A 15,218-nucleotide genomic window follows, 5' to 3' on the forward strand; every position below is an offset into this window, starting at 1 on the left:
GGAGGGTGGAAGCTGATCTTGCGATTGTTCCATTGACGGTGAATAATTTGGAATCTTTTGATCAAGTTGCTGTGAGTTCTACTGATATTGCTGAACGTGTAGTCTACAGCGTGCCAAGGCGAAAGACACCATCTGCTCCTTTGTTTACGGTTGCACCTTTTGCGAGAACTGCCTCCGGCTGCTTCAACACCACTGATGATACTGTGTCGGACTCCTCGTCCTTTTCAACACCAGCCCTGGGTCAACGTAAGCTGCTGTGTTGGCTCAAACATACATATTTTGTTGTTCCTTGGAACTATCTGTGGCTTTTCATGACGGTGATGACTTTTTTCCTATGGCTGGGGTTTGTTGTTACCTTTTTTCTGGTGATACATGGTCATTTTCTTCCTGAACGATCTGAGATTGAGCACGTGGAGAAGGTGTTGAAACCGCATTTTTCATCACATATGGTTCAAAGAGACTTGTCCTTTGTGAACATTTCAGCTGTGCCAATTCCGTATGGGATTGTGTGGGATAGAGTAATGTTTGATATATATGGTCCCACTGAAATAATTCAAATACCGTATGTTTCAAATTGTCGATGAATGATATAGTTATACCAGGCATTGTATCTGATAATTGGGATGTAAAGACAGTTGATTCTATGTTGACAGAATTGCAATATTATACTGTCCTTGAAAATGAGGATGTTTACCAATTTAGAGATAATTATGGTGACATGTTTTGCTACAATTATTATGGACACCACTTTATTCATAAAGCTAGTGGCCCTAAATCAATATTTGAGTATATGCAATGGGAACATTGCCCGACTCCTCCACAGGGGAGTTCTAAAACTTATTCTGATAAATTTGCATATTTCTCTGGGCATAATCAACAGAGTGCTAAGTCTTACTATTTTAAAGTTACTCCGCATGCTAATAAGCAAATGTTATTGACTGATACTAAATTGCTGTATTCAAATTTGTTTGTATCCAAACTTTCGGTTGAGGGGTATGAATACTGGTCCAAAACTGTTGATTTGAAAAGTGTCTGGGGAACGAAAAATAGGCAAATGTGGGGTATGGACACATTGTTTAGGGCATGTATTATTCCTGTCCAAATGATTTTCTTAAATGATACTGTACAACAGACTAGCTGTTTGGGCTTAGCAACAATTAGAGACTTGAATTTGCCTAGCATACCTGTCCCTTCCAAATTGAAAAATTGGCAGCAATATATTAATGCCACGTTTAGTGAGCTTACTGACTGGGTGCAGAATGGTACGCTCAACACTTCATTGACACGTCCGGGCGGGTGGTTATTGTGGCCCATAGACACTAATGGGTGTCATCAACGTTTTGTCACCTCTTTGGGGGGGTTCAGGACTAGTAGGGCAGACCCTCGCTAAATATCACCAGAACATGCTGATGTCATTACTACATATAGTGTGGGGAAACTTTGTCAACAATGGTTAAAGTCATCCACGCTAGATGCAGTTAAGTCGCATCTCACGTTACTGTCTAATAATACTGACTTGCAAGATTTTTTGTCAGGTCCAAGAGTGCGCTGGAAGAAACATTTTTTTATTGAAGTGTACAATGAGATTTGGAAACTTTCACAACAAGAGGCGGCGGCCCGGTTGAGGCAGATAGATCAGGAGAATTTAAAAAGAGCATTGTCTGTTGTGGATAATGGAATGCATACCCTATCCGACCGTGTATATACGATTGGTAACATTGTTTCCTCTGCTATAGACATTATTAAATCAGATATGTCTTCTTTATATCATGGGCAGAGTCAAACGCGGTCCATCATGCAGTTGGGTTGGACTCTACAGAAGTTAAAGGCAGGTCGCGTTCCGTGGCAGCACATCCGAGCAAGGGAGATATTTGTTTCCTTTAATTTGACACGTCAACAACAGCTGATGGCTAAAAAGGAAGCGACATATGTTATGTTACATATTGAAAGGTTGGAGAAGTTGCCTTTTACTGTGGCTGAGATTCCGTCTGCTGAGTGGTTGATTCACGGGGTTATAAATTTGCCTATTTCCACTCTGCAATTCACTTCTTGTTTGAAGCATATTCCGGTGGGTAGATATGAGAAGTTGGGAGACAGTTACATACATGAGGTGTGGGAGCTTCCCTTTTTATACAGATGTCTTAATGGTATGAGGGAGGGTTTTCTTAGCGGAAGCGAAACTTCTGTCAGCCATTCAATGGTTTGTAAGCAGCTGTCTTTGCATGGGGCGTGTAATGCCTTGGTTGCGAACTTGGCTTGCTATCTTAAGGGAGTTCCAGTCCCAGTAATTAAAAACACTTTCCAGGTGCTTTCAAACGGCAGCTACGTCCTTCTTAACAGTGAAGCCTGTTGTGGCATGCGTGCCGGAATAGTTTACGTAGTCGTTGTCACCAAGGCCGTTACGTGCTGCGGGAATGTGTTGTTTCCCCCCACTCAATTTAGGGAGTTTGCCGACATCTGGCCTCACATTGCTACTTCCAAGGTGAATTTCGACAAGCTGAATTTTACATTCAGACTGTACAAAAACAGGCACCAAGATGGAAAATGTTTCTATTTCTGTTATATACTCTCATTCAGTACAAATAGAAATGACAATGTGACTTTTTATAAGGTGTAGATGGCACAGTGCTAAGGTGTGTGCTCAAACATTAAAATAGATATAAAAAATGAGAGACACCAATAATCATCCTTGGTTCTTACAATAAGATGTTCAAACAAATGTTTCCATAAAACTTGACACAATGTTGATTTGTCAATTATTAAGGAAACAAATGAGATGTATGTCAACGTTTCAACCCCTAGTTAATGAAAGAGTCTCACATGATGAAAGTAGAGTCTTAAGTAAAGGCATTGGCTTTGCGATTACAGAAAAGCCAGATTTCTTCAAACTGAAAAGTGAGCTGTACCAGTTCTTTAGAAAAATCAGACTTAAACATTTATTCAGGAACAAACCTTCTCCTTCTGCCACTGCTGGTAACTTGCAGCTTCCATCACACTTTGACCAACCTAGCCACCTCATGAGTCCTGAGATTTGCTCATTTGAGAAAATGGTCTTACAACAGGTGAATGCCCTTGAAAGCCAGAGGAGGTATATCCCCTACAATATTTCGATTGAGGAGAGGAGAGCACTTGACTTTTTAGCCAACAACAGGGCTATTACCATTAAGCCAGCAGATAAGGGTGGGGCCATTGTTACCCAAAACGCTTCAGATTACAACAATGAGAATGTGAGACAACTAACGGACCCCAGACACTACCAGAGGATAGCTGGAGATCCATTAAGAAAAATACAGGAAGAGCTACATTCAATCACCCAAACTGCACTTAGAGAGGGCATTTTTGAATGGCAAGTAATATACTTACCTCAACAAGGCACACCCCACACCCCAGTAATTTTCACTTTACCCAAAATCTGTAAGAGACTGGATAAACCATCTCAGGATGTGGGTTGGTCCTTGAACAGATTTGTAGTTCTATCAACACTCACATTAAAGCTGAAGTTCCAAAGCTTAAATCAAACTTAAGAGACAGCATGCAATTTATAAATGATGTAGAAGGGGCCCTTTTCACTAGGGGTGAGGCTCTACTAGTGACTCTAGACATGCTGTCACTGTACACTAATATTCCACAAATCAAGGCCATTGAAACAATACAGGAATGTTTGTCCAGAACAGAAAAGGACACTGATACTTGTCAGTTGGTAACCACATTGATGAACGTAGCTCTCAAACAGAAATACTTCATGTTCAGAAATTATTTTTACCTTTAAAAGAAGGAGGTGGCTATGGGTGTTTGGTTCACACTGAACTTGGCTAATCTGTAGGCGGGTAAATTTGAGGAGATGGTCATATATCATCTAATGAACCCCCATTTGGGTAAGATTAGGGAGTGGAGGCATTATATAAATGACATCTTTATGATATGCTCTAGAGCAGTTGCTTGTGACATCAAGTCAGCAGAGGGATTCCATGCTAAGATCTTATGCAAAGCACTGGAAACATTTTTCTTCTTGGTTCTCAAGTAAGGATCTAGATCCGGTGTTCGAGGATTCTTTTCAGATCTTGGATTTTTTGAGAGATGAGTTTGCTAAAGTTCGGATTCCTTCCACCTTGGCCTCCAAGTGGGCAGCCATTAAATGTTGTACAGGGTCTAGTGGGAATCTCATGGATATTCTCCTTCTAGTTCAGAAACTTCTTAAAAGTTTCCAAGTAAAAAACCTGTCATGTCCCCTCCTCTGCCTTCCTGTGATCTTTCAGTGGTTTTGGAGAGGTTGCAGGGGGAGCCTTTTGAGCCATTGGAACAAACTAAGCTGCCTTAGTTATCTGCTAAGTTGGCTTTTATATTGGCCATTACTTTGGCAAGGAGAATGGGAGAGTTATCAGCCCTTATCATTACTTACCCATACTAAAAGTTCCTTCCAGATAAAAGGGATTTTGGATACAGATCCAACTTGTAGGCCAAAAATCCTGTCACTTTTTCACATGAATCAGGGGATATTTCTTCCGGTTCTCCCTTTGGATCAGAATGATCTCTGGATGTGAAGCGGGCCTTGCTTGTTTATCTGGTTCAGACTTAGCCTTTTAGGTCCTCTTGGTCCCTTTTGTTACTGATCTTCATTACCCTTAGGATAGTCCTCCTCGTCATAGCAGCCTTCTGCCGCTCCACCCATCCTGGGACACAATTGGGATAGGTAGAAAGTTATAATAGTGTCCGTCTCACACTATATAGTTTGCTATCTCTAAAGAGACCTCAGACTTCTGTCCTGGGTTGAATTGGAAGCTACAATTCGCTCTCTGTAGAGTTTTAATATGGGGCCTATGCACTCCTAAGAGATTGAACAAAATACTCAAACTCCACACTGTCCAAGAGAGTTTTTGAAGATCAGGTGGTTCTGCTCTGAGATATGTTTTAACAAAATGAGAGCAAACAATTATTCTAGCTTTCTTAGTAAAACATCAGGTCTGAAGAGAATTCAGGTCTGAAGAAAAATTCATCAAGTATTGCAATAATACAGGATCCGGCAAGGTATCCAGTGGCACTATTTCACTGCTACAATAAATCATGTCCTTGCTTATAAGAAATGTCTGTGACCCTCCCTCCTATTCAGTCAAGCCAGATTGAGTTTGAGACATCTTCATCCACCCAGCCCTAAAATACCCCTTGTCTCCAAGCGTTCTTCTCACTCTGTTCAACTGTACAAAAATATCTGGTAACCGGGTTACTGGGCATGGTTTTTTTCACTCAACATAACTACAACTACTCTGGTAATTTCTGGGTCATTCAGTGGTAGTATCTGGAGCTATTCCAGTAATGCGTGCATCAAGAGGTAATTCTCTGAAACAACATAGACAGATTATCGAATTTTCTTGACATTTCTGCATCTTATTCACTATTTTATGTATTTAAAGCTTTTTGTATAACACCCTCAGGCAACTAAGCTGGCAACTAAAGGTCCATGCAGAGCAAACATACTTCAGAGGATGGAAGGGGAAAATCATTCACTGGTAAAACAGTCATTCAGGAGCAAATGCGTGGAGTAAGATGTGGGTCTTCAGCTCCCTTTGAATATATGTACCAACACAAAGATGAAGGGTTAGAGAATCCTAAAGGGATGATGCACAGACCTAAAGGTCATTTTAAAACTATGTGTCTCAAGGTTACCACATGGAAAAGTTTACACGCAGAACAGGAGGCCTTAGTTGCATGCACTTACTTGAAATGAGTTATCTGATGGCAGTGGCCCTGGGCTGGCTACCGCCCACTAAGCCAGTAACCCCACAGATTTATAATTTCAAATGATACATTACCAGGTTTGTGGGGGGCAATATATTCAGTACTTAAAGACGACATAATAATAATCCTCTTTAATTTCTATTTTACATTAATGTACACATCTATTTTACATCTTATACAAACATGATTTCTTCCATAATTTACTTTTCTAATCAATCATTGACTTGAATACAATAAGTGCTCTTGATACAAATAGAAATAGTGTTAGACCTGACATCCTTGGGCAGTATTCCTCCCAGACATTTTACCATTACTCCCCTATTTCTACTGAATTTGCTTTTGTTTGCTTTAGGACTCTGTACACTATAACTTTGCAAACCAGTAGTAAAATGCTTGTGCTCTCTCCGAAACATGGTAAAATTGGCATATACCTATTTGACACATTTAATCTACTTATAAATACCACGTATATGGTACTACCTGTACCCAGGGTTTATAATCTAAATGCTATAAGTAGGCAACAGCACTCATTGTGCCATCCACCAAAGCCTTTAGTGCAGTTTTAAACTGCCATTTTGGCCAGACAAAATAAACGTATTGCCAGGAATAAACCTTCCTTTTTAATACTTATAAGTCACCCCTAAGGTGGGCTCCTAAAGACTCCTAAGGCATGGCGCATGCTATTTAAAATGTAGGACATGGATATTTGGGTTTTACATGTCCTAGCAGGGAAAACTCCTAAAGTAGTTTTTCGCTGTTGAAAGCCTACCTCTCCTAAAGACTAACATTAGGTTGCCCTATTACACTTAATAATTCATCACATCAGTTTAGTAACAGATACGGAAATGCTTCTTCCACTCAGTTTATGTGTAATTTAACATCATCTTTGATGGTAAGGCCAGATTTCAAGTTGCTATTCTGAAAATGCCACTTTTAGAAACTTGCCATTTTTGCCTAAACCAAATGTGCCTTTCTGCCAGTATCCATGGTCACATGACTATGAATGGCTCTCTCGTCGTGTGGAGTAGGTTCCTATCCTAAGGAGGATATCCTGGGTGTTGTACTGAGTGTTCCTGAACTTCAAAGGGTTAACAGGGGATGTGCCCACCCCTTTTCTGACTTTTGAGACTGCGTGCCCAGCCACTGACAAATGGAGCTCACACCCAGGCCTGCCTGTCCTTTGTTACCCTAGACAGTTTGGAGCCAAACTCAGGAATGGTGGAAAGTTAGACAAATGTGGCATCCCCTACCTACAGGCTGGCACTGGGTACAAGAATCACCCTCAGAACCTCTCACCAAAGCAATCTTGTAATTGTGAAAGATTTAAATGAAGGTTTGCCCTGCTGTCTGAAGAAGGAAAACTGGATTTTCCTGCCTTGAACCCAGGATCCACAGAAGTGACTTCAAGGATCAGTTGGCTGACCACCTGTTTGAGTTACAGGGGCACAATACGTTTCTAGAGGCCTTTACTGCAACTACCATGCTGACCAGCACCCACTGGGCCCACCTGGGCCTCACCCCTGGCCTCTGTTGGAGTGAGTCCTAATTCCCAAGAGGTGCCGCTCAGGTCCTGCACCCTTGCCTGACATCCGGGTGTACTTCTCCTACATCAAAACTGGACTCTGGGTGAAAATCCAGATGTTTGGGCTCTTTGTGACCACAAGTGGATTCTTTGTGACAGGAAATGACAATGACAGCCACCAAAGCAAATCCCCAGCGACAACCTGCTCTTTGCATCAGCTACTACCATCCTCATCAGGAACGACAGCTGTATCTCCCACCAATGCAAAGCTCCAGTGATGACCTGCTCTTTGCTCCAAAAACTGACAACCAGTGTTAACTACCAATGTGAAAGTCCAGCAGCGACCTGCTCCTCACACTGACAGCAGACTCCTCGCAGACCCCGCCAATGCGTAGCTCCCAATGAGGCTCCTCGTGTATTTGGACATTGAGAAGGTAAACTCTTCACCGGTAACAATCCGGTCCCTGTATCCAACCTGCACTGCATTGTGATCAGCTGATCTTGTGAATTTTACCCGATCCTTTATGACCACCTAAACTTTAAAAACTCTGATTGTACTGATTGGATTTGTTTTTACTTTGGAATCATTTAATTTTGTAAAGTGCCCTCATTATTTCTGAACTGATAAGCTATTTTCTTGTGTTGTGATTTGAGTGTACTGTTTAAGTGCTGCATAAATACTTTGCACATTGCCTCTAAGTTAAGCGTGACTGTTTTTGTTCCATTGTACCACACAGTTAGGTACAGGTTTCTTTAGTGAATGTTGTGGTTCACTCTGACCAGGATTGTGTTTATTATTTGAGTGGGGCCTCTACCCCTTTCAACTAATAACTCATTTTGTTTTTACAAATAGTAAGAGAATATTAACATTTAAAAGAAGAAAAGTTGGTTTCATATTGCAATCCTGTATGTTTGCTCACTGTTAGAATTCACTACAGCTAACCTGTGTTTTGTGGTTATGAGCTACTTTTTCAGGGTGAGGAAAAGATTAACGTGCCCTCTCAATCTGCTACTTAGAAGTCTGATGTCAGCCTTGAATCTTGAGGTTCCTCAGGAATTTCCATATGGACCGCTTAGTTTACTGACACAAGTAGTATGATGTCTAACATCATTTAAAAGATCATAATCCTCACTGTAATGAAGACAGATCGAAGGAGAAAATCAGTTGCATTTATTCAGAAAATTATAACCACCTCATTTCTCCCCCTGCCATCCATCAATTCCATTTCTCCCCAACTGTGTTAGAATTCACATTGCATCAGCTGGATTGAACCAAACTGCGTGAAATGAGGATGCTCTGGAATGGCTCAAACATGGTAGAAAATTATAAACTAACGCTATATTACATAAATAAATGAAAACATAAAAACATTGAAATATAACACTCACACATATAGCACCGTTTTTTCTTGCTTCATCTTTCAAACTGTCCAATGTTTCTATAATTCTAACTCCAATAACTTTTTCGATCGCAGCTTTATTACATATAAGCTCACAGATTACAATAGTAGGCAAGGGTTTTGGCCACTCACTCTGACAAGCCATCAGGGGTTTTCACTGTGATGATTCTTGTTAGGCCCTTTTGACAGGGATTCTATATTTGCTTGTAAACTATCTTTTCTAAACATTTGCTAGTATATATGCGCTTAAATAGACCCATGTTGGTCATGATGCCAAATCAGTGGTAAAGGCTGTAGGTTTTGTTGGTTTATTGGAAAAGTTATTCCACATTTTTAATGTAATCTGTTTAATATGGAATGCTACAATCCAGCCAGTAGAGTTGACTTATTTATTATGATACACGTGTTAAAGGCAATAGATTTTTAAATATGGATTGCTATTACACATTGCTAAAGCTTTTAGGCAAGAAATTTGTTACATTAAATTTCACAGATTACTGTAGAAGGCAAGGGTTTTAGTATTGGAGACCCAGCCAACAAACTGCAGGGATAGAATATGTGCACTACCATAATCCTTATTTGAGCTGTTTTAGAAGGGATTTTGTATTGTTTTGGCAACTGCTATTGTGTGCGTGTTAGTATTTTACTACAGCATACTGGATGGTTGCCTTGTGGGAAAGCTAATACCCAACACAGTAGGTCTCAATTGGTTAAGGCGACAAGATAATGATAAAGGTTATAGGACTTATTGTTTGATAAGAAAAGTTATGAAAAAAGCAATGGCCCAGCATATTGATTGTGAAAAGCATATGTTAAAGTCACAAGGCATTTAAGGGTGCATTATTATTACTGACTCCAGTATTAGAGACTACAGAGAGTCATTTTGTAGTAGCCAGGGTTTTGGTGCTGGTTACCATGGCTATAGAAGATTTACACCATGATAATCCTTACTATACCCTCTGAGGAGAGATAGTATTTTGCTTTGCCAACTCTCATTTTGTGTAGTTTTGTAACTGTATGACTGCATGCCGGATGGTTGCCTTGTGGGAAAACGTAATCTCAATACAATGGACTTAGTTGGTTATGGTAACAAACCAATGATAACAGCTATAGTCCTAATTGGTTCACGAAGAAAAGCTATGCCATTATCCTGATCTATTTATTCTGAATAGATATGGCAAAGATAGTAGGACTGATTAATTTACTATGTAAAGCATATGTTTAAAGCCAATAGCTTTTGAGGGTGGATTGGTTTTTCATTGCATCAAAGTCCGCAATCAAGTATTCTGTTGCATGAAATCTCACAGATGGCAGCATGTTTTCTTTTTCTTCTTGTATTCTTTACATTTAACCTGCATATATTGCTGTTTGTGTATGCTTAGTTGTGATTGTGACAGAAGTTGATGAATGCAAAAATGAGTCGGTGAATTGATGAATGGATACACAATTGCAAAGATGAGTGACAGAGTGCATGTATGTTGACTTGTTGAGTTCCTAAATCCATCAGTGACACCGAAGTCTCGTTCATTTCTCAGCGAGACCCATCGTAATTGAAAATGCTTGTTGGCTTTACAGCCACGTGGATGTAAATTCCCATCACACACAAAGCTTTTAATTTGGGTGCTAACACATAACAACAGTCACTAGTCTTCAATTGTTTTCATGCCGAGCTTCATGGCGCATAAAACATGATGTGGGCTGACAAAACAGGATAACATTTTATGATGCACAATTCAAAAAAGGTTCAAGCAGGCAACATTGTAGCGATGCGTGATAGAAGGTCCTCCCGGAAAAGTGGCCAACAACTAGTATTCAATAGAGCTTTAAAAAATTTTAACAATAAATTAATGCAGTGTGAACCGTGTACCGTAGACATAATTTCAAATGAGATTGGTAGTGGGGGAAGCGATGTGGAAGCCATTGGAGTCCCTGAACTTTAGTTCAAAAAGGGTTCTGTGTTGCTTTTATGTTGCAATTAATGCACTCAATTAAATTCAAAATGTGTGGAACCCAAGGAAACCAAAACCTTTATGGGACTTTGAGGCAGGGGCGGAGGTTATACAACTTTCAACATTTAAATTATTGTTACCCTTTATTTTTTTATCCTTTATCAATTTGACATTTCATACACTGCGCGGTCCAGTTATTCCCTTTGCTAAGTACATCTTTTCACGAACCTGGGCAAAATGCCACTTTGCCAATGACATTTGTGAAGTGATTAAGGAAGTCTCAAACGTCCTCCTTGCCATGGGTTACCCCCACCCCTGAACCACCACTTAGCCCACACCGAGGTGGAGAGCATACCTATCTTGATTAAAGATCACTTGTTTGCTGCAAAACTCATATCCATGAAAAGCATTTTAGGAAAAAACTAGTACCTGGCTCAGATATTCCAGCCCAGGCGGGCAGTTGGCAGGCATGGACGGTGGTGGCATCCAAACCATGGCTGGTATTGCTTGACCACCAAAAGGTTGATTGGTTGCTGGAGGGGCAGCCAAGCCATCTGTTGAACCCTGGTAGCCTGGATTTGTTTTACCTGTTTGGAACGGAAATATAAATGCAAATCGATAATTTAAAGGCAGGACCACAGCAAGTTCATTGATATGTGGAAATTTGAGTCTGAAATGAAATCACAAACACTTTTTTCTCTCTGCTGGAGTAGCAGGTGATTTCTTTTCAAGTTTTGGGTTTCACAATTCTTGAGCAGAGTTCACAAGTTGTCTAGTATAATATTTACTTCAATGTAAAATTGCATTTTTGTGTGTTTCAAAATTTCCACTAATGTACCTCAATGTCTTCTCTTCTGCATCTCTCAACTTACCATCTGTTCTTCCGTTATTTCAATCTCTCTGCCTCCTTTAAATGAGTGAGATTTTCTGTGCAGCAGACATTGCCACATGAAATGTCTGCACTTGCTAATAATACTGATAGTTAAGGGAAATGAAGCAAAGAAAAACAAGCAATTTCACCCAAGTCACACAATTTGATCAAGTTTGTAAGCTGGCAAGTAATCTTGAATGTCTTGGTTTCATTCTGCAGCCGTGCCTATTAACTACATCTCTACTCCTTATCCTTCTTCTTTCATCTTCTCATTTTATAATGTATTTCTCCGTTCCTTGTTCTATGTCCACCACTTCTACTCTTTCCCTTTCCTTTGTGTTTGATATCTCTTCCCTGCCCCTCCTTTTCTTTTTGAGTACTCTCCTTTCCCCCAGTGTGCACTCTCCTCCTTCTTGGAAAGACAAACTGACCTTTAGGTATCTTTTATACAACCAGGCTTCTGAATGTCAGTGAAAATGGGGTGGGTCATTCACTTAGCTCTTCTGGAACAAACTAATGCCCTGATTACGAGTTTAGGTGATATTTATCGGAGCTGATAAATAACAATACCAAGGGTACGCTATTTATTCATCAGGTCTGATAAATAACACCTATTATGAGTTTGTGGGGAATAACATGCAGATTTGTGTGTTTAAGGCACCAAAATCTGCATGGTAAGTAAATACCGTAGGCTTTCCATCCATCAATTTCGTCAGGTTTGACCTGCTGAATTTTAACAAAGTTTGTTATTTAACATATGCAATAACCTTCAAACTCTTAATTGCGACCCTTGCTTAAAAAGGGGTTTAGCATGGGTCATAATCAACTGACCTACTTGTAATTAGGCCTTTACTGGCCTAGTTCAGAGGCACAGCTCTCGCACTTTAAACAGGGGCCAGTTTTTGTGGAAGAATCCTACTTGCAGCGGCAGCTTCGCGCTATGGCGGAGGAGCGTCAACCCCCCACCGACAGCAGCAGCTGCAAACTTAAAAAATAAAACAATAATAAACTGTGTTTATTATTGTTTTATTTTTGGTGGGCGGGGCATGGGGGAGTGGAAGGTTCCGGGGGGAGTGATCGTGCACTCCCCTCAATGTGCATGTGTGATTGGCCATCCATCTCAGGATGACCAAACACCCATGTGGACTGAGCTGTCGTCAACCCAGCACTGTGTTGCGGGGTTGGAGAGAGCAGGCACAGGCTCCCAGTCTTCATGGGAGCGCCAATCAAGAGCGATCAAGCCAATCCTGACTCTGGTGTCATGCTGCCAGCAGCATGAGAGCAGTGTTAGGATTGGCCATAGGGCAGGCTTGGAGCCTGTGCCTTCAGCGAGGGACCTAGAAGAGAGGTGAACTGGCAGCGATGCGGCAGGTGCGTTTTTTTTGTGTCTTTTTGTTTTGTGCCCCCTCCCCGCACCATCATTTTGTCCCAACTCAAGCCACCACTGCCTACTTGCCCTGTAAGGTCTTCTCCTCTGTCATCGTCTTCTCTCTCCTTCGTAGCCTCCCAGAGCCTGGAGCAGAGTTCGGAACATGTTAGGCTCTTTTTGATGTAATAAGCATGTTTCCAGCTTCTTTCCAGTGTAAAATTATCTGCTTTTATAAATCAGTCCGCCCTTTGTCTGACTTTTCCACCCTCCCTGTCTCCATTACACCCCAGTCCTTCTTTCTCTTCTCTCTCCACTGTTCCCACACAACTCCCTCCTTCTAAATCCTTCTGCTTCTTCTTTCCTTCATTCTTTCTTTTTGTGTCCATCTCCACTTTTAATTATCTTCTTGATGCATAACCTACTCCCCTTCCCTATTCTTTCCCTTCCTCTTATCATGCTTCTTCTGCCCCCTAGTTTGACCCTGTTTGTAGTGCACTCCCTGGTCCAGGAGGTGTGTTGTAGAAAAGAGGTCCCTCCACTCCCCGAGAAGAACCTATTCACCTTAAGCCCAGTTCATCTAAAAGGCCAATGAGGATTGGGAAATGTCAGCTACATGTCAGACAGATCTTGACACAGGACTGCCATGTGACTGACTTTGCAAGAACCATGGCGTGTTCAACATTGGTTCAGAATGGCCGAATCCAGTCCAGATTTTCCAAAAAACCTCTGTATATTTAAGCTCCTTTTTTGGTCAATTGTATGTAAATATATCTTATGTATATGTATCCGACCCTCATGGACCTAAAGTGTACACCCACAAGCCCACTCGCTCTCTGAGAGCTAGGTGACTGCAACAGGCCTACCACTGCGCGGCCCTTTACAAGAGTGGAGAGCAGGCAGGAGAACTAAGACCTGAGCTCAAAATTCCCAGGGCCATATTTATACTTTTTGACGCAACACTGCGCTAATGCAGTTTTGCGTCAAAAAAATTAGCGCCGGCTAACGGCATTCTGAAGCGCCATGCGGGCGCCGTATTTATTCAATGACGTTAGCCGGCGTTAGCCGCCGGCGCTGCCTGGTGTGCGTGAAAAAAAACGACGTACACCAGGCAGCGCCGGCGTAGGGAAAAATGGCGTTTGGGCGTCCAAAAATGGGGCAAGTCAGGTGAGGCAAAAAAATAGTCTTAACCCGATTTGCGCCATTTTTTTTTGGCGCCCAGACGCCATTAACATGACTCCTGTCTTAGGAAAGACAGGAGTCATGCCCCCTTGCCCAATGGCCATGCCCAGGGGACCTCTGTCCCCTGGGCATGGTCATTGGGCATAGTGGCATGTAGGGGGGCACAAATCAGGCCCCCCTATGCCACACATTTAAAAAAAAAAAAATACTTACCACAACTTACCTTTTCTTCCCTGGGATGGGTCCCTCCATCCTTGGGTGTCCTCCTGGGGTGGGCAAGGGTGGCAGGGGGTGTCCCTGGGGGCAGGGGAGGGCACCTCTGGGCTCATTCTGAGCCCACAGGTCCCTTAACGCCTGCCCTGACCCAGGCGTTAAAAAGAGGCGCAAATGCGGGGTTTTTTGCCCCGCCCACTCCCGGGCGTCATTTTTGCCCGGGAGTATAAATACCACGCACATGCCTGGGAGTCATTTTTTAAGACGGGAACGCCTACCTTGCATCTCATTAACGCAAGGAAGGTGTTCACGCCAAAAAATGACGCTAACTCCATGAACTTTGGCGCTAGACGCGTCTAACGCCAAAGTATAAATATGAAGTTAGTTTTGCGTCGAATTTGCGTCGAAAAAAACGACGCAAATTCGGCGCAAACTGAGTATAAATATGCCCCTATTGTATTTTGCAAGTTTGCGCCGCTTCTGCGTCCAAAAAATTACGCAAATGCGGCACTAAAAAAGTATAACTAAGGGCCTAAAACAAGTTTTGCACTGTTGTACTGCTGCGCAAGAATTCTGGCTGTGACCCGATATATTTGTTTACTGTATCTAAGTTTCTGTTTGATTGGACACCTGTGTTTAGTTTTTGTATCCGAGAAGTGGGGAACCGTTGCTGTGTACCTACAAATCATAACTTAACAAGTACAATGCTAATGCAAAGAGGCAATTCAAACACTGAGGAAGGTCAGCTATTGAATAACGGCATGAAATAAAATCAAATAAAATATTCCTTTAATAGATTTGAAGAGGTAAGATCATGAAAGAACAATAAGGTACTGTATACAACAAACAACATCATAAAAGTAAAATCTATAGCACATAAACAGATTAAGAATAATAATGTGCCTACGATTAGTGTAAAAACGCGGTCAATGCACTCCATCCAAATGGTGCATTTAGCATATTAATCATTAAGACATTGTTA

General features: G+C 41.5%; 1 protein-coding gene across 4 annotated transcripts in view; it reads right to left on the reverse strand.

The window, feature by feature from the left end:
• Positions 1–15,218, reverse strand: part of LOC138265798 (phospholipid scramblase 1-like) — a 194,405-nt gene that overhangs the window by 95,951 nt on the left and 83,236 nt on the right. For all 4 annotated transcript variants that reach the window (XM_069213852.1, XM_069213849.1, XM_069213850.1 and 1 more), the window contains one exon: positions 11,034–11,191. In XM_069213852.1, the coding sequence (XP_069069953.1) occupies positions 11,034–11,191 (158 nt within the window). The remainder of the gene's footprint in view (positions 1–11,033; positions 11,192–15,218) is intronic.

The sequence above is a fragment of the Pleurodeles waltl genome, chromosome 11, assembly GCF_031143425.1.
Source record: "Pleurodeles waltl isolate 20211129_DDA chromosome 11, aPleWal1.hap1.20221129, whole genome shotgun sequence".
Taxonomy (NCBI): Eukaryota; Metazoa; Chordata; class Amphibia; order Caudata; family Salamandridae; genus Pleurodeles; species Pleurodeles waltl.